This window comes from Carassius gibelio, chromosome A3 (assembly GCF_023724105.1).
Source record: "Carassius gibelio isolate Cgi1373 ecotype wild population from Czech Republic chromosome A3, carGib1.2-hapl.c, whole genome shotgun sequence".
Taxonomy (NCBI): domain Eukaryota; kingdom Metazoa; phylum Chordata; class Actinopteri; order Cypriniformes; family Cyprinidae; genus Carassius; species Carassius gibelio.
In genome coordinates, this window is record NC_068373.1 from 24,343,429 (window position 1) to 24,360,038 (window position 16,610).

General features: G+C 34.1%; 1 protein-coding gene across 1 annotated transcript in view; it reads right to left on the reverse strand.

The window, feature by feature from the left end:
- The window catches only part of LOC127952941 (collagen alpha-1(XI) chain), a 49,266-nt gene extending 44,936 nt beyond the window's left edge, over positions 1–4,330 (reverse strand). Inside the window, exon 1 of the mRNA XM_052551876.1 lies at positions 4,097–4,330. Coding sequence (XP_052407836.1) covers positions 4,097–4,175 — 79 coding nt within the window. The 5' untranslated portion in view covers positions 4,176–4,330. The remainder of the gene's footprint in view (positions 1–4,096) is intronic.
- Positions 4,331–16,610: the final 12,280 nt, after the last annotated feature.

Genomic DNA, 16,610 nt, shown 5'->3' on the forward strand with positions numbered 1-16,610 from the left:
ATACGAAATACAGTATTAAGTCATATAGAAAAGAGGATGGAGCTCTGCTTCTGTGAGCCAGATGTTTGTATTGTTTCTGGATGGAGGACACAGTTCGCACAGCAGCACTGATGGCCAAGTTCCTCAGCAGCAGGGAGGCATGTCTGTTTAGAGTAAGAAAGGGCTTTTTGGGGCTTTTTTGAGTGGAATCTCCCATCCTTATTGGCCTCTTGTCTTTACATATCCTCATGCATACTGTTTCGTGTATTTGTTTGTTCAGTTGGCTCAAAAGGAACATGCATGGCTGCTATGCTCCATGAGTTCCCAAACAGGCTGTGTGAAAGGTGAGGTTTGGGGATGGCAAGGACCAGGCATGGACGAGGCACATGTGATAAACATAAAGAGAAGATGCAACATAAGAAATAGTCCTTCCACAGCACTCAAGGCCTTTTTTGAAGATGAGACAGATCGACTGAATATAAATATAGGGAGGAAGAGGGAGGAAAGAATCCCAAACAGAAAAAAATGCCTTTGTTCACCATGTGAGACATGACAACACACTGTGGCTGCAAAGTCCTAAAGTTAAACACATGAACTAACACCAGACTTTCTTGGGGCAATCAAATACCCGACAGCTGACTCAACTAACCACATCCTGCTCCGTCATATCAGAAACCACTGCTGCACCAGACAGGAGTGATACCACTGGGACTGCACATCTCACATCTTCTCTGCAGAAATACTCTAAGAAAGTCTGACTTATATGACCTGATCAACATATACAATGAATTCATTGCAATTATTAATTAAATCTATGTCCTCTTTTTATGTCCACTTTTTGCTTTAATGTCACTAGCACTCAAGCTACTTACATAAACTGTTTGTGTAAAATGATGATCTGGATGAACTCGATCTCCACTGCCTGTGCACGGAGTCAAGTGATCCAATGTTACTTTGCTTAGTTAATTAGTGATCTAGAAACAATAAATATCTATTTTATATCATAATGCTTCCTTTGTTAATTTTTGAAAATTCTAAAACTTTATTTGCAGGTTTCATTGGAAAAATGTATAAGCCTACATAGGTTACACACCTAACTTTAAAGGACATGTGAGCATCAGAAGCTTAGTTGCAGTTATTTTAGTATCATTAAGATACTATTATAGTTTTTATAAACATTTTGAATCATATTTTACTTTATATTTTCCACTTTAATTTGTCAGATCTCTAGTAATTTTGTTGTGTATTTTTTATTATTATTATATATTATATATATATATATATATATATATATATATATATATATATATATATATATATATATATATTACGGAAGTTCTAAGCGGCCATTATAATATTTTTTCTTCTCGTTTTCTCATTATAATGACTTAATTTTCTCGTTATCTCGACATAATGAAGTTCATTTTCTCGTTATAACGACTTCATTTTCTCGTTTTCTCGACATAACGAAGTTCGTTTTCTCGACATAACGAAGTTCGTTTTCTCGTTATAACGAACTAGTTTTCTCTAAGAAGTTACAAAACTGCGCCAGCAGGTGGCACTATAGACCTGAATATAACTGATGGGGTGCTGTATACTATACACTTTACTGTACGCGGACCTTCCTCGTGATCGCTATAATTTTTGCAGTCTTCATTACTGACATTTAATTAATTCATAAATGTTAAATATGCTTGAATCATTATGAATATTTTGTGTATTAAGTTCCTGCTAGATGCATGAGTTTCACCAACGCGTTCTGTGTCATAAAATAACTGCTTATCAAAACCAAGGTTGACATCACTGTATTCTGTTTATCTACAGTAGGACGGGATTTAACGATGTAGGCTGATGTGCTTCTTTTCCTTATTACTAATCTTTATTGTTAACCATATTAATGAGAAATGTGATATATATGTAAAATCCATAGGCTTATTTAATTCAGTTTTGTTCTATAATGTTGTAATTGTTTTTTTCTACACACACACACACACACACACACACACTACATGTACACATGGACGCTCTTTTCAAACAGAAGCTTGTAACACACATGATATCTGCCACATCATATAATGACTACTACAAATTACAAATTATATATAATTTTAATTCAAATAAAGGGAAAATGAAAAGTGAGTTTAATCCAAGCAGCTCTAATTTCGCGGTGTTGCCATTTAAACATGTTAATTACAAAAACAAAACGTTCGTTGTACTGTCTCTGGAAAAATCAACAGTGATTGATCAGCCTTTATTTATATACAGTATCGTAGATGTTATTACCTAGGCGAAGCTAAATTTGCTGAAATATAGGCTACAGTAAGAGCGCCTGCATGGTTGTCCATCAGATGCCTGTCAAAGTTGAGTTCGTTACTATAGCAACAGTAAAACTGTCATGTCGTTATAATGAGAAAACAAACTTTCGTTATGTCGAGATAACGAGAAAAATAAGTCATTATAACGAGAAAACGAACTTCATTATGTTGAGATAACGAGAAAAATAAGTCGTTATAACGAGAAAACGACTTTCGATATGTCGAGATAATGAGAAAATTAAGTCGTTATAACGAGAAAACAAAAAGGAAAAAAAAATTATAATGCATGGCCGCTTAGAACTTCCGTAATATATATATATATATATATATATATATATATATATATATATATATATATATATATATATATATATATATATATATATATATATATGTCCATATAGTTTATATTAATTTTAATTTGTTCTAGCACATCAAGTTAAACTACATTATTTGTCACATACTACATAAAAGACCAACACCATTTTTTGCATAAAAAATACATTATTAATGTAGGGCACACCCATATTTCTGACATCAAAACAAGTGTTCAGGTGAAACTGCCCACTTCTATGCAGTCTGATCTGGGTTATGGTGTTGACATATGTGGCCAGCTGGAGTGGGTCAGGAAGCACTCATTCACCTATATCTCAAATCAATGTCAAACTGTTTCACAGCAAACCGACATGATTCACGTGTAAACTCAAACATTACATGACAGTCAAAACTCAAACATGAATTTCCTTCCTTGACTATTCCATATTTGTGAGTCAGGTAATTAAACCTGTTAGGTCAATTAACCTAATAGAGCTTTCTAAAAACAAAAGAGTTGTGAAAGCAATTAAAATGGGTATAATAGAAAAACATAGTACCACAGCAAGTGTTGTGAATTGTAACACCATCAGCTGAAGCTATTAGAGGGGACCACCACCCTCCTGAGGTGACAACTTATGCATTACTTTGTTCAGGATAATGGATGTTAAATGACAGAATTACAGTTTGAATCAACAAGTTTGTGTATTTAATTTGAAATATAACCAAAACCATTGAAAAAGAAAATGGACAATGAGGGTTTTAACACAATTCCCAATATACTTCTAATGGAAAGATTGCCCAGATGGTGTATGGAGCTACATTTCACATCAAACGGTCTAATTGTTTACATAAAAAGAGGGTGGAGTTCGGCAGGGTTGTGATGGGGATGGCAAACATTTCTGAGCATGTAAATTTGATTAATGGAAAATGTATGACCGAAAACTCCCAAACTCAGTTAAAAAAACAGCTTCCATTATTAGAAAAGACATTATAAGCTATATTAATTGTTATAAATAAGGCGCAATCCATGTTTAAATACTAAACACAGCTGCAAAACCACGAATAAATCACGGGAAAAAAATCAATATACAGTATAAACTAAAGTAAAGTGTGTTGGAAACCGGCTTTTTAGAAAATCTTAAAGTTGTATTAGAGGCTGTCAATCATCCTTATACCCACTGAACAAGTTCAAACCAGCGGAACATGGTCAACATTTATCTCAAGCTTCCTCCACATTCACGAGAGCTCGTAATAAAACGATTGAGGTAAACAACTCTAAGAGACACGCGACATTCCCGCAAATTCACACGATAACAAAACATGCTGCGCAACTTCTAAAGCACGGGTTATCGACTCGCAGCGGCATCTGTAACAAGTGCACAGGAAATAAGTATGTGCCAACCTAAGCTTTCAAACTCTGAAAATGTTAAGAACAAAAAAGCACTGTTAAAAACTATTGGTTGAAGTTTAAATGTAGGCTACTTTACCTGCATGCGTCGTTGTGGTGCAGAGAGAGAGAAGCAGCGGCAGTATCGCGCAGAACGCAGTCTCCTTCAGCCGCCTCATGTTCAGGACCCGTTACCTCAGGACCCACTCAAGCGCTTGGAGATTACGACTGAGAAAGCCCAGGAGCCATAAGCGTACAGAGAGAGAGATAGAGAGAGAGGCAAGTGCTGCTGCGGTCCTGGTCTGTAGTATTTCCTTGAGTATCCTCCTCTCCTCCAAGACCGCTAAACTCTGTCCCTCTCATTTAGTTTCTGCCTTCTCTCACTCCTTTCCAAACTTTCTCCCACGTCCCTCCTCTCCCTCCAATGATCTCCAGAATATATATATATATATATATATATATGATTAACTGGTCAGATTCAAAGACCTTCTTAAAACCAGCCAAGCTAAAATCCAAATGTATAGCCTACTCAATATTTACTCAAAATGAGAAATAATATATACATGCATATACATATGAACGATGAAGCCTTGAACTTCATAGTAATAAAAGAATGAGAACTTGAATACTTTCGGTCAGTTAATGAAGCGTAGTGGGAACAGTGGAAAGGTTATCTGCTGATCTCGCTCCTCTCAGACTAACAATACACCCCCAGCAACAAGATCGTGTCTCCATGATACTCACAAGGTGGACGGTGGCCCCGGGCCACTCCGACTGGCACTAGTATTTATCTTAACACATCAAATCAGATTACAGAATGATTATCTGTCCATTATTCACTCTCTTCAAAATTCAATATGGGAAATCATGTCTTATGACATTGTGCTTTTTTCCATGCCAAGGCTGAGATGCTTTGCATATAAAGAAGGGAAATCCCACCAGGGCCTACTTTCATTGTCACAATGCATACTTTTTATATTGCCTGTAAATTTTGCAAAGCCGCTGAGGCACTTTGGCCAGAAATTCTGCTGCGGCTATTGTTTGGACACGCAGACTGACAAGCCTTTACAGGATGGAATCCTCTAATTGAGAATAATTAATGGAGCTGACATCACCATAACCCAGGCTATGACAGACCTTTGTGGAGGAGCCAGCACTAATAAAGTTTAAAGAGAAACAGAAGAAAGTAGGAAAAGTGATGCTCTTGATCCTCCTTGGGGGAAAAACACAGAATACAAGATTGGGGGAAGTGTGGGACACACTATGAAATGTAACAAGTTTTATTTTCTTCATTTTCTCTCAGTTGTATCCTGCATCCCCCTCACAGCATGACCTTGTACATATTTGTCATACAGGAAATGCTTGCTGCTCTCAGGTCACTTTGCACATGTATCTCTCTGATTCATACAAATGATTCATGCTGAATATTATAAATGTTCATCAGCATTGTTTGGCTTCTAAGGAACCTATCGAAATTAAATCTTCTGTGCAATACAAAAAGAGATTAATGTTTAGTTAACAAGAGCCTTTCTCAAGAAACAATCTAGTCTCAGTGATAATCCACCCTGTGGGCGTGAAGATAAACATGGGATGGATTTGGGAAGTGCACAAAGGGAAAAAAAGACATTACAGCCTCTGAGATATTCAGATATCTTTACAGATCTCAGCTGATCCTCTGTGTAAACTCTGTACTCTAACACACACTTTTACCTCAATTTAGTCATAAGATAGACCTGCATTGCTTGTGGTTTTAGCAGATAGTTACTAAGAATGAAGTTGGACATTTAAGCAGAAAGTGAGAATTGATTCTATCAATGATTTTCAAGCTCATTTAAATTGATGAACATGGCCCCTCAGATTTTGCTCCAAGTGTATTCTGAATTTTTCCCAGAAAAGGAGCTTATTTTAATTGAAAAGTTGCTGTTTTCCACACAATGAAAATGCAAGCAGATCATTGCCTGTCAACCATAGCTGGTAAGCAAGCATGCAAGCACTTAATTGAATGCTTACATTGATGTGTGCTTGTAGTGTACTTTATATATATACATATACTTCCATATAAAATGTGCACTTTATAAAGTCCAATTAATAGTGGTTGTTTTTTAAAATCCTTGTTTTTTTTACTTTTATCATGGTTTAAAGAAATATTTTGATGTGTTGAAATATAATTTTAATTATAGTGTTATTCGATATTACATTTAAAGTTAATAAATTAAAAAATCTATTTGATTTAAAGTATATTTTAGATTACCTAAATGTTTGCAGGTACATTTGGCAGTGCAGTTTAAACATATTTAAAAGACAATACAAGTAATTATTTAATTAAAGATGTCAAAACAATTCTGTAGTTCAGCAAACTACATGGAAAAGTTCAGCAAAATGTATTTTCATTTAATTGCAATTAACATGCAATTAAGTGATAACATTGCATTCAGTTCAGATTCAGTTCTTTCTGTTATACTCCTTTCGAAATTATTATAAAGTTTACTAGTTTTTTTATTTTTTTTTATTTATTTTTTTTGTATGGTGCACATTGAATACTGATGTACTTCTACTACTTTCCTTTCCTTTTGGTTTTAAAGAAACCTTTCTTCACTCATTTTCATTTGGACATTTGGACTCCACTGGACAAAATCAGTCTCTGAATTTGAGAAAGAACTCCGCTCCAACAAGGAGAATCACTTTACACACCCAATCCCTATTCACCGTCCAAACAAACTTCTTAAGAAAGTTTCTCATTTCTAAGGAACACGTTTATGCAAAAATGACTTTGAAGTTGCTGTTCATATAAATGCATCACTCAAATTTGAGTTATTCCCTGGAAGCTGAAAGTCATCAAAACCAAAGTCTCTTCAAGCCACATGTTAGGAATTAAGTTGTGAAAGACCTTGCTGAGAGTAAGAGTGTTGATCAACACATAATTCATGCACTGAAGGCCTGTATTACTCTCATTTCAAAAATAGAGAGCTTTGCATTTATATTGTGTTTATTGGCTTCATGTTGCATTTGGCACTTTGAATCATTGAAATATGACCACCTCTTTTGTCTCCCTGGGTTCATGGAACATATGGCACACCATGCAGTTACATTAAAGCACATCTGTGACTTGATACAAATCAGTCTCGTGTAACAGTCCAGAAACTTATAAGAGCTGGCAGGGAATTAAACCATTCAAGATTTCCTTGAGGAGGAACAACAGACAGCCACCCATAGAGTGTGATAAAGAATCTCAGAGGTCTCCATGTTGACCGCACTGCTTCTATGTCTAGAGGTCATTTCTGTGACATATGTCTGATGGGCACTTGAGTAAAGTGCTCTTGCTTATCTGCAGCATTCATCTACACTCGTCTCTTCCTGTGGAGTCTCCATGAGTTAGTGATGGTTCAGATTGGAGACTTTCATTACAGGGAACCTCAGATAAGAGAAGAACTTGTGGAATGACGCAGGTGAGATACTGCTGCCATATGAGCCGGGAATGACAATACAGGGATGAATAAAATCATTAATGACAGAAAGAAAAAGCGAGGGTGATCCAGACATCTTGGAATAACAACTGTTTTCTTTTATGCTTCAGAAAAGTGGAACGTGCTGGGACAGGACAGCAATTTGTCAAATAAGAGGAAAATATGCATCTGATGTTTCAAAGTAATAAAGCGAGTCTCCACTGCTGCCAACAAATAATTTGAGGGATTTTGAGAAGAAAAAATGTCTTTGAAATTATTCTTTTGTTGATGGGAGTCTTTTCATCCGTTGAGAATTTAATCCTGTTATCACAGCACTGAGATATAAACGGTAATACATGTTTGAATTATCATTGAATGTATTGGCAAATTTTCCTAGGTCCAAAAAGATATGGGGACCTGACCATAAATATTTTGATTAATAAATGAAGCAGAAAACAGTCTTGGAAATACAGATTTCTTGAATCATATAACCTCACAAAATCTAAAACATCCAGAAACGACAATGCATGTGGAGATGACATTGAAACAACTTTTGTGAAAAAGAAGCATGTTTAATTCTATTGCATCTATATGCTTTGAAGTATTTTTCAACTCTTAAAAGTATATCTCATTATTCTTTTTTGTCATATATAGAAGTACACTTATGTGATGTCTATCATACTAAAGCACATTCTAAATACATGATTATAATTCTAACTGTAGTGTGTTATTTGATATTACATTTACAGTGAATACATGACAACAGAATTTACAAAATGCTTGTAAGAACACTTTAATCATATTTCAAAGACAATATAATTATCAAATTCCATACAAACATGTACTTTAAGATAAAAAAATTAACACTCAGCTAATTGCATTTAATATACATTTAAACTATAATACACTTTTGCAATTAACATGCAATTAAGTGTCTGAAAACATTACATTCACTATGCACATAAGAATTTTCCTTTAAAGTACTTATTAATAAATGCAAGCTCAAGGGGAAACAGACAAATTACATGAAAAAAAGCAACAAACTCATATTGATTGCTCATCCAATCGCATAAGTGCTGATTTGACAAGCATGCCCCGAGTCCTTGAGGGCAGAGCTGTCAAAGCTACTGTAGTGAGCTGTAGATGTATGACAGACGTCCTGTGAACTCCCACTGTTACATATCTGCTTTATATGCATGATGTGAGGAAAGATCAATGAGAGGAAGCCAGCTAAGAGAAACGCTCCTGGATATGTCTACAATCAGTCAGCTATGACCAATGATTTACTGACTGGCACCCATAGGAATATATGATCCACATCAGATTCCCTCCAGCCCTGCAGCCTCTGATCTCTCCCTGACTTCTTATGTAACCTCCTCATGCATGCTCCTATCAGATTCAATCACAAATAAAACCACTTTAGAATAGGGAACACTTCTTCACTATTAACTACAACTTTTCCCTCAATCAATTACTAACTTATTAATAGTTAATAAAAGAGTGTTTTTTAAGTTTAGGTATTGGATAGGACTGGCGATGTAGAATAAGGCATTCATATGTGCTTAACTAGTACTAATAAATGGCTAATATTAAACTAATATGCATGCTTATAAGCAACTAAGTGTAATAAAGTGTAACACCTTAAAACAAATAATAGGCTATCATGATGTAATCTATTTAACATCAATGTTCTTCCTAATTCCTGGGTAAGTTCCCACACAGATCTTCTCACGATCATTCATCAAGTGTCTGAGAAGAAACAAATGTCACAGCTATTGAGGGGTCATCTTTAGGATGAAGGGTGTTGTGTGTGTGGTGGGGGGGGGGGGGGGTTAAAAGGAGGTGGTCTGGATTGTGCTGAGGAAAACTATATAGGTGTCGATTTGATAAGAATATTGTAAACACCTGAAATTGCTCAATTAAACATCTTTAGTATCATTTGTTTTATTTTCCAACAGTTTAATCACCCAAGGCTCAAAGATGTGCAATTATAAACTACTAAATGAAGGGTCCCGGGGGTCCCCCTTGCACTGACCTCATAAAAAAACACTTAATACCCCTTAAAGAAGTAGAAAATATTCAATTCTTAAGGAAGAGGGGGACCAGACTTCCTGTAATGGAGCACAGCTCTTTCTTGATGTGGAAAATGCCTGCTGTATCAAGACACAACAGATTTTTCCACCTCAGTTTTGGTCTGGATTGCTGAGTTCGAGGGAGGAGTTCTTAGTGTGTGGTTTATTTTGATCATTACCATTGTGGTGATGTCTTGAACCATTAGCATGCAGGATCATTTTTTTTAATGAGCCGGTAAATCAATAAGCACTTCCAGACACAAATGCAGTGTTGTCATCTATCCCGTGCTTCGTTTCTCCTCGTTTGTCTGCCCACTTCCTAAAGCTTTCCATTCTTTTTCTTTCTTCTGTCCTTCTTATGTGAGCTCGCCTCCTTTTTTTAAAAAAAAAAGGCACATATTCTTTTTCGTCATCCTTCCCTTTTCTTCTCCCTGCTTTTGTGGAGTTTGCATCCCACACCTCCTCAGCAGACAACAAACAAAAGAGCAGAAAGCACCACTCTTGACCTGCAGCAAACATTCTTGTGACTGTGTCTCTAACTCGCCTCCAGTTGCCCAGAAAAAAGCCTGCAGTCTTGTGTGCTTTACAGTCAACACATAAGAACTACTTCTCACTCTAACAATTTCACATTCGACTTAATTAATCGCATAGAAAACCAGCTGTGCATAGTAAACATTTCATTGCAATAGTAACCATTTCATTCATGGAATGCATATAGGAATGCATTATAATGCAAAATCATTATAAAACAACAACCACCGTGTGGCTTTTGGATAAATATTCAAAAAGACCAGATTTAAAATCTATTAAATTTAAATTTTATTAATTTGCTTTACTTTTTGTAATACATTTTATTTTAATTTAATTTAATTAAAAAAAAAATTTTACATTTAGTTTAGTTTTATTTTATTTTATTTATTTTTTATTTTATTTTATTTAGTAATTTAATTAATGCAGTTTATTTAATGCATTTTCTAAAATCTTCAGAATCTTTTTTAGGTAAAAAAAGAAAAGAAAAAAAGTGTTTGACTAAAACACTGTGGCCAAAACTTTTTTCCCACTGAAACAAAAAAAGCAATTATCATGAAACCTTATCATTATGTCAAACATGCTCTTTCCACACAATAAAAATGCTCTAGCTGTCAAGTTCAGTTGGAGTCTTTCTTGGTTTATTAATAAGAAGATTATATATTTGGTTTGAATTTTAACCTTTGTCTCAATGCTCAATAAATGAAACCTGTGTCACTAGACTTGCGCATCTAAAACAAAATGTTTTTTTTTTTTTAGGAATTTCTTATCTCATCAAGTGCAACAAGTGAGCCAAGGGGAAAAACTGCATTATGCTCCTGTGCTGGTCTATGGGAACCCATCTCCACAGACAGGAAACCAGAAAGCCACTGAACTCAACTTGGGTGCAGTCATAGGTAGTAGATGAAGGGTCAAAGGTCATATCCAGACAATATAACAGTCAAACAAAGTAACAAATAATGCATTCTAAATGTAAATTCGGCATTAAGCTGATGTGGACCCACAGTGAGAATGAATGCAGCCAGAAAGATAGAGCGTGGTTGTACTGTAGGACGACAGCAAGCAGAGGCCTGTACTGCCACTTATTCATTCAACACACACTCTCCTTTTCTCTTTATCCCTCTCTAAACCTGTGTGAGATGCCAGAGTGATAGCTTAGAGGCAAAAATTCCCTCGCTGGCACTCAGCTTCATCCATTTACTTCTTTTACTTAACACACACCTGTCTACTTTCTCCTAAAACAGAGGAAAGCACAGTATGAAGCCTCATGCATAGCTATCCTCTCATCTATCCATTTCCCTAGAGCAAATTTGGAAATTAACTGGTTAAATCTGAGCAAGGAGAATTTAAAAGGTAAATTCACCAAAAGATTTATCAGCTTGTAATTTCTTTCTACGTGCATTAATAAAACTTATGTTGATGGGCTGTATCAACCTCTAATTCAGCTGTATTGCATTTCCTTCAGTTGGATCAACTATAAATGAGGAACAAACTTCTCAACTTCATATATATTATTATTGCTTCCCAGTGACTTTCAGAATAGAAAGAGACCAAAATGTGCCTTAAACATTTGTCAACCATAAGTTTTAGTCAACACCAGTAAGCCTGTTGTCAGCTGCCTTAACAAGGTCACAGTAATTCACTATTAGCATATTTCTATGTTTGCATGTGAAAGTAGTTTATATACGGTGTGGTTTAAATATGAATTCTAATTTATTTCTCCTTTCTCTCAAACTCTTCATTCGCCATTTTGTTATGAACTTGTGGGTTTTTGTGGCTGTAAGGCTAAACTGGTGTCCAGTGTGTAACTCCATCAGTATGTAGGACGGGGGCTGATCCTGCGAGGGCTGGAGCACGCCAGGAACCCATGCTAGTAAACTATGCAGAAACTTTAAAAGGCCTATCAATAACTACAAACAGTGAGGCCTGTGGCGTATCACATCGTTCTGTAAACAAACCCAGCCTCCACAGAGCAGATATGCAAAGCATCAAACTCATTCCTCCCCATCAACCCAAGCTAATCTGTCATGCTAAGTGACAAAACTGCAGATGGCTCTGTTCAAGTTCGAACTAAAGATTTTACTTTTAGACCTTTTTTTTAACTATAAAATATAAAACTTTGTTTGTTAGTCTCGTTTCTTCAGTTAAAAACTTGCTTTAAGCTTGCATCTGTGGTCGCAACATAGTCAACATGCCCAAACGTGTGACCTCTGCATTAGCGCTTTTCATTCTTATTATCCACATTTTGACACCTCCCAGTGATGTCCAAATTGCGACTTACCTGACATCTAACCCCCTTGCCAAAGAATCGCTTTGAACAGTCTTCAGAAAAGGACATTTTCACTGAACATATGACATGTAATCAGGTCAAATTCTGCTGGGGTTCCAGAACCTGTTGCTGAATGATAATACAAGAAAGAAAGAAAGAAAGAAAGAAAGAAAGAAAGAAAGAAAGAAAGAAAGACACTTTAGTATATTTAACTACATGAGCACATTAGCATGCATAAACTAAAATATACTTTAATGTCATTTCTATTTAAAAGTGTACATGATGTGCTTAAATACATTTTTAATTACACATGTATAATGATAAAATTATAATATATTAACTTTAAATGTAAATTGGAAAAACACATTACATTTCAAATTCGAATTAAGTACTTTATATGTGCTGTATGATAGTCAACTTACAAAATAGGTATACTTCTTTAAAGCACAATAAACAAATTACTAAAACATAATATTATATTATTTGCAAGTGCAGTTTAAAAAAAAAAAAACGTACACTGAAGTACACTACTCCACTACTGGTGCACATTCAACACAATTCATCACACTTTTACAAGGGAAGAACTTAAGTATGCAACACATTCCTTTTCAGAGGTAGAATTTGATATCCCTATGATCTGTTATGTATTATGTAAATTATGTAAACCAGATGAAACCAGACTAGATTCCTACAGTGACTATAATTTTCCAAGTACGACCTGGATCTGTATCTTTTGTTTATCCTGGAATAACATTTGTGTCAAAGTCCTAATCCTAGCTATTAACTTCCCAACAATCAGAGTGAAACAGTTCATTAGAATGTTTTCAAAGCCCCAGACTGCTGGACCTACATGCTATCACTGATAATAGTAGAAAGGCTATACTGTAGGTATCATTTACACACTTTTGAAGCTAATTTTGCTTCAAGTGCTCTTCTGCTTACACATACTTTAGTTAGATGTCTTAAGCAGACCAAATCTATTACAGTATGTACTGATTACACACACCCTCTGGCAAATTATATCAAAATATTCAATTAAGGACCAGTTTAAAAAGCTGCGTTTATGTGGGGGTAACGAGCCTACTAAATATACATAAACGTGTGCATAAACATACTTTTACCTGCACTGTTTGTGATATGGGCATTAAAGATACTTTATTTTATGTAACTTGTCTATTAATTTTCTATGTGACTCTGGTCCAGTGAATGAAAAATCTTAAGTCATACTCTTAAGTCTTGAGTCTTAAGCCATATTGGGACCACAGTTTTATAGAGACTTGGGGTGGGCTCTTTTGATTTTAGCCAAAAAGCAAACCTCTACAGCAACTCTACTCTACAGAGCCCCCTAGCAACTACCACTTCCCTGTAACCATCCACAATACCTTCACAACAGCATAGAAATCCCCTGGCAAACACCCAGAGCACCTCTGCATCACTGTGGCAAGCTTTACAGAGGCAAGGATGATTCACGTTCTAGCTTCTCTAAAAGTCGAGTTTCACAGTACATTTCTTAATAATTAAGTTATCATGGACAATACTGTTGGCTTACATACTTTAATTAACGTTATTCCTTCACTTATTTTTGTCTAATTTTCAAATGCCTTTTATAAATCGATTTTTATTTAGCTATTTTTAACATTATGAAAATGTGAATTATATATTTAAAACGACGATCACACACACACACACACACACACACATAATATATATGTTACATTTAATTTTTATATATATATATATATATATATATATATATATATATATATATATATATATATATATATATATGTATATGTATATGTATATATATCTTAAAAAAACAAAACAAAAAACATCATCGTCATGTGAGTTATTAAAGTTGCATGTGTTGTATTCAGTTTTACCAGCAGGTAGCAGTACAGACTAATGTAATTACAAAGAGGCTTTACTCATATGAGTGTAGGATATGCTTATAGTCATTATATTCACTATTAGATCATTTTAAAAATAAAATGATTCTACTAAAAACATTAAGAAAAAAACAAAACAAAACAAAAACCGGTCTCCATCTGCATCAAAATGGAGTGCAATATCAAACAAAAAAAGGCCTTCAATCAGCAATAAAAATATTAGTGAAGGATTGCAACTAAATTACTTTATTATACTATACAACTATACTATATATATATATATATATATATATATATATATATATATATATATATATATATATATATATATATATATATGTATGTATGTATGTATGTATGTATGTATGTATGTATGTATGTATGTATATATATATATATATACATATATATATATATATATATATTAGTGCTGTCAAAATTAGCGCGTTAACGCATTCGATTAATTTGAAATATTTAACGCGTTAAAAAAAAATAACGCAATTAACGCGGTTGCAGTTTTTTTTTTTTTTCCAGTTGTGGCCTATGTGTGTTCAACGTGCAAAGAAATATGGATAAGACCAAGGAAGGACTTTTAAACGGAAAGTTTCAGTATAAAACTTTGCCGGATTACTCTTCAGTCTGCCATAAGAAACATTACTCTTCATTTAGTCTGCCACAAGAAACAGCAACATAAAAATCATGAACTCAAATGTCATTGTTTAAAAAAACAAAACAAAACAATGACTGTAACAGTGCGTAAATCAGACCTTTCTGTAAAGCTAACGTTAATAAGCTTAAAAGAAAATAACGAAATAATTGTGTAGCGGAGTATTTTTTGTACACAGTGCCGCGAACTGTCAATCACTCCTGTACGCGTGCATCACTGTCCTCCTCGCAGCTGCAGCAACTTGCGCTCTCTCTCTTCATCAAGCTTTAAAACAAAAAGGGGACAAAAAGATCATATTGTCTTTGTGCATAGGCTATAGATTAATTAGATAAATGAATATCTAAATTTGTGCCTTGCCGTCTACGGTATTTTTTTAGAACTTAGAAAAAAGATGCTGCAGCCAATGAGCAGCCAGCGGGGGCTGCAGGACGACTCAACCTCCGCAGACAGTTTTTAATGTTTATCAGACAATAAATACTCAAGATTTTGCTTTAGTATAACTCACAACGAGTTTCACACACCTTTCCGGCCACGTTGAGTTGTTGACACTTAACAGTGGGAAAGCGACACATGCGCTATTCACTTGTATAACTTAAGGGTGAATGGGTAATGTAGTTACTGCTCTCGGTGGGATGAATTAGGAAGCTTGCATTGTGAAGGGCGCTCTGAAAATCGGCAGTGCAGGTAAAAGATTAAAACCTCTATTAAAACAGATGTCCAAATGAGCGTACCGGTACGCTACAAGCACGTTCTGGGCGCACGGAGAGGTGGCGGTACGCTCAAGAGCTATATTTGGAAGTGGCGGTACTGAGTACTGGTGCGTACTGGCCCACTTAAAGCACTGGCAATGACTATACTTTGGATTTTTTTTGCAGTCCACTTAGAATTCAACATGGAAATCATTTTTGTTTTTTATTGGCATTGATTGTTTTGAAATTCAAATGGTACTTACATGCCTGTGTTTTTATTTCTGTAATAAATATGGCTTTCAAGCCAACAGTTAATTTGGAGGATATTGATGGTTTATTGCAGGTATGTTGTTTACATGAGAAAATCTGTGTTACAAGTTAAACAAAAATTCCAATAAACAATCATATTTTGAATTTAAATAGTTTCTTTGTCTTGAGTTTACATTAATTATTTACATTTACATATCCAAAAAGGTTCAGTCTTTTAATTGCGATTAATCGCGATTAATCGCGATTAATCGCGATTAATTTTAAAAAATTGTGCGATTAATTAGTTAATTTTTTTTAATCGATTGACAGCACTAATATATATATATATATATATATATATATATATATATATATATATATATATACATATATATATATATATACATATATATATATATATATATATATATATATATATATATATATATATGTGTGTGTGTGTATGTATATATATATATATATATATATATATATATATATATATACATACACACACATATATATATATATATATATATATATATATATATATATGTATATATATATATATGTATATATATATATATATATATATATATATATATATATATATATATATATATATATATATATATATATTAGTGCTGTCAATCGATTAAAAATTTTTTACTAATTAATAAAAAATTAACTAATTAAAATTAACTAATAAATATATATATATATATATATATATATATAACAGTATTAATATTTTACTTTATATTAGGCTATATAATAAAATATAATTTCCTGTTAGTGTTGTACAATC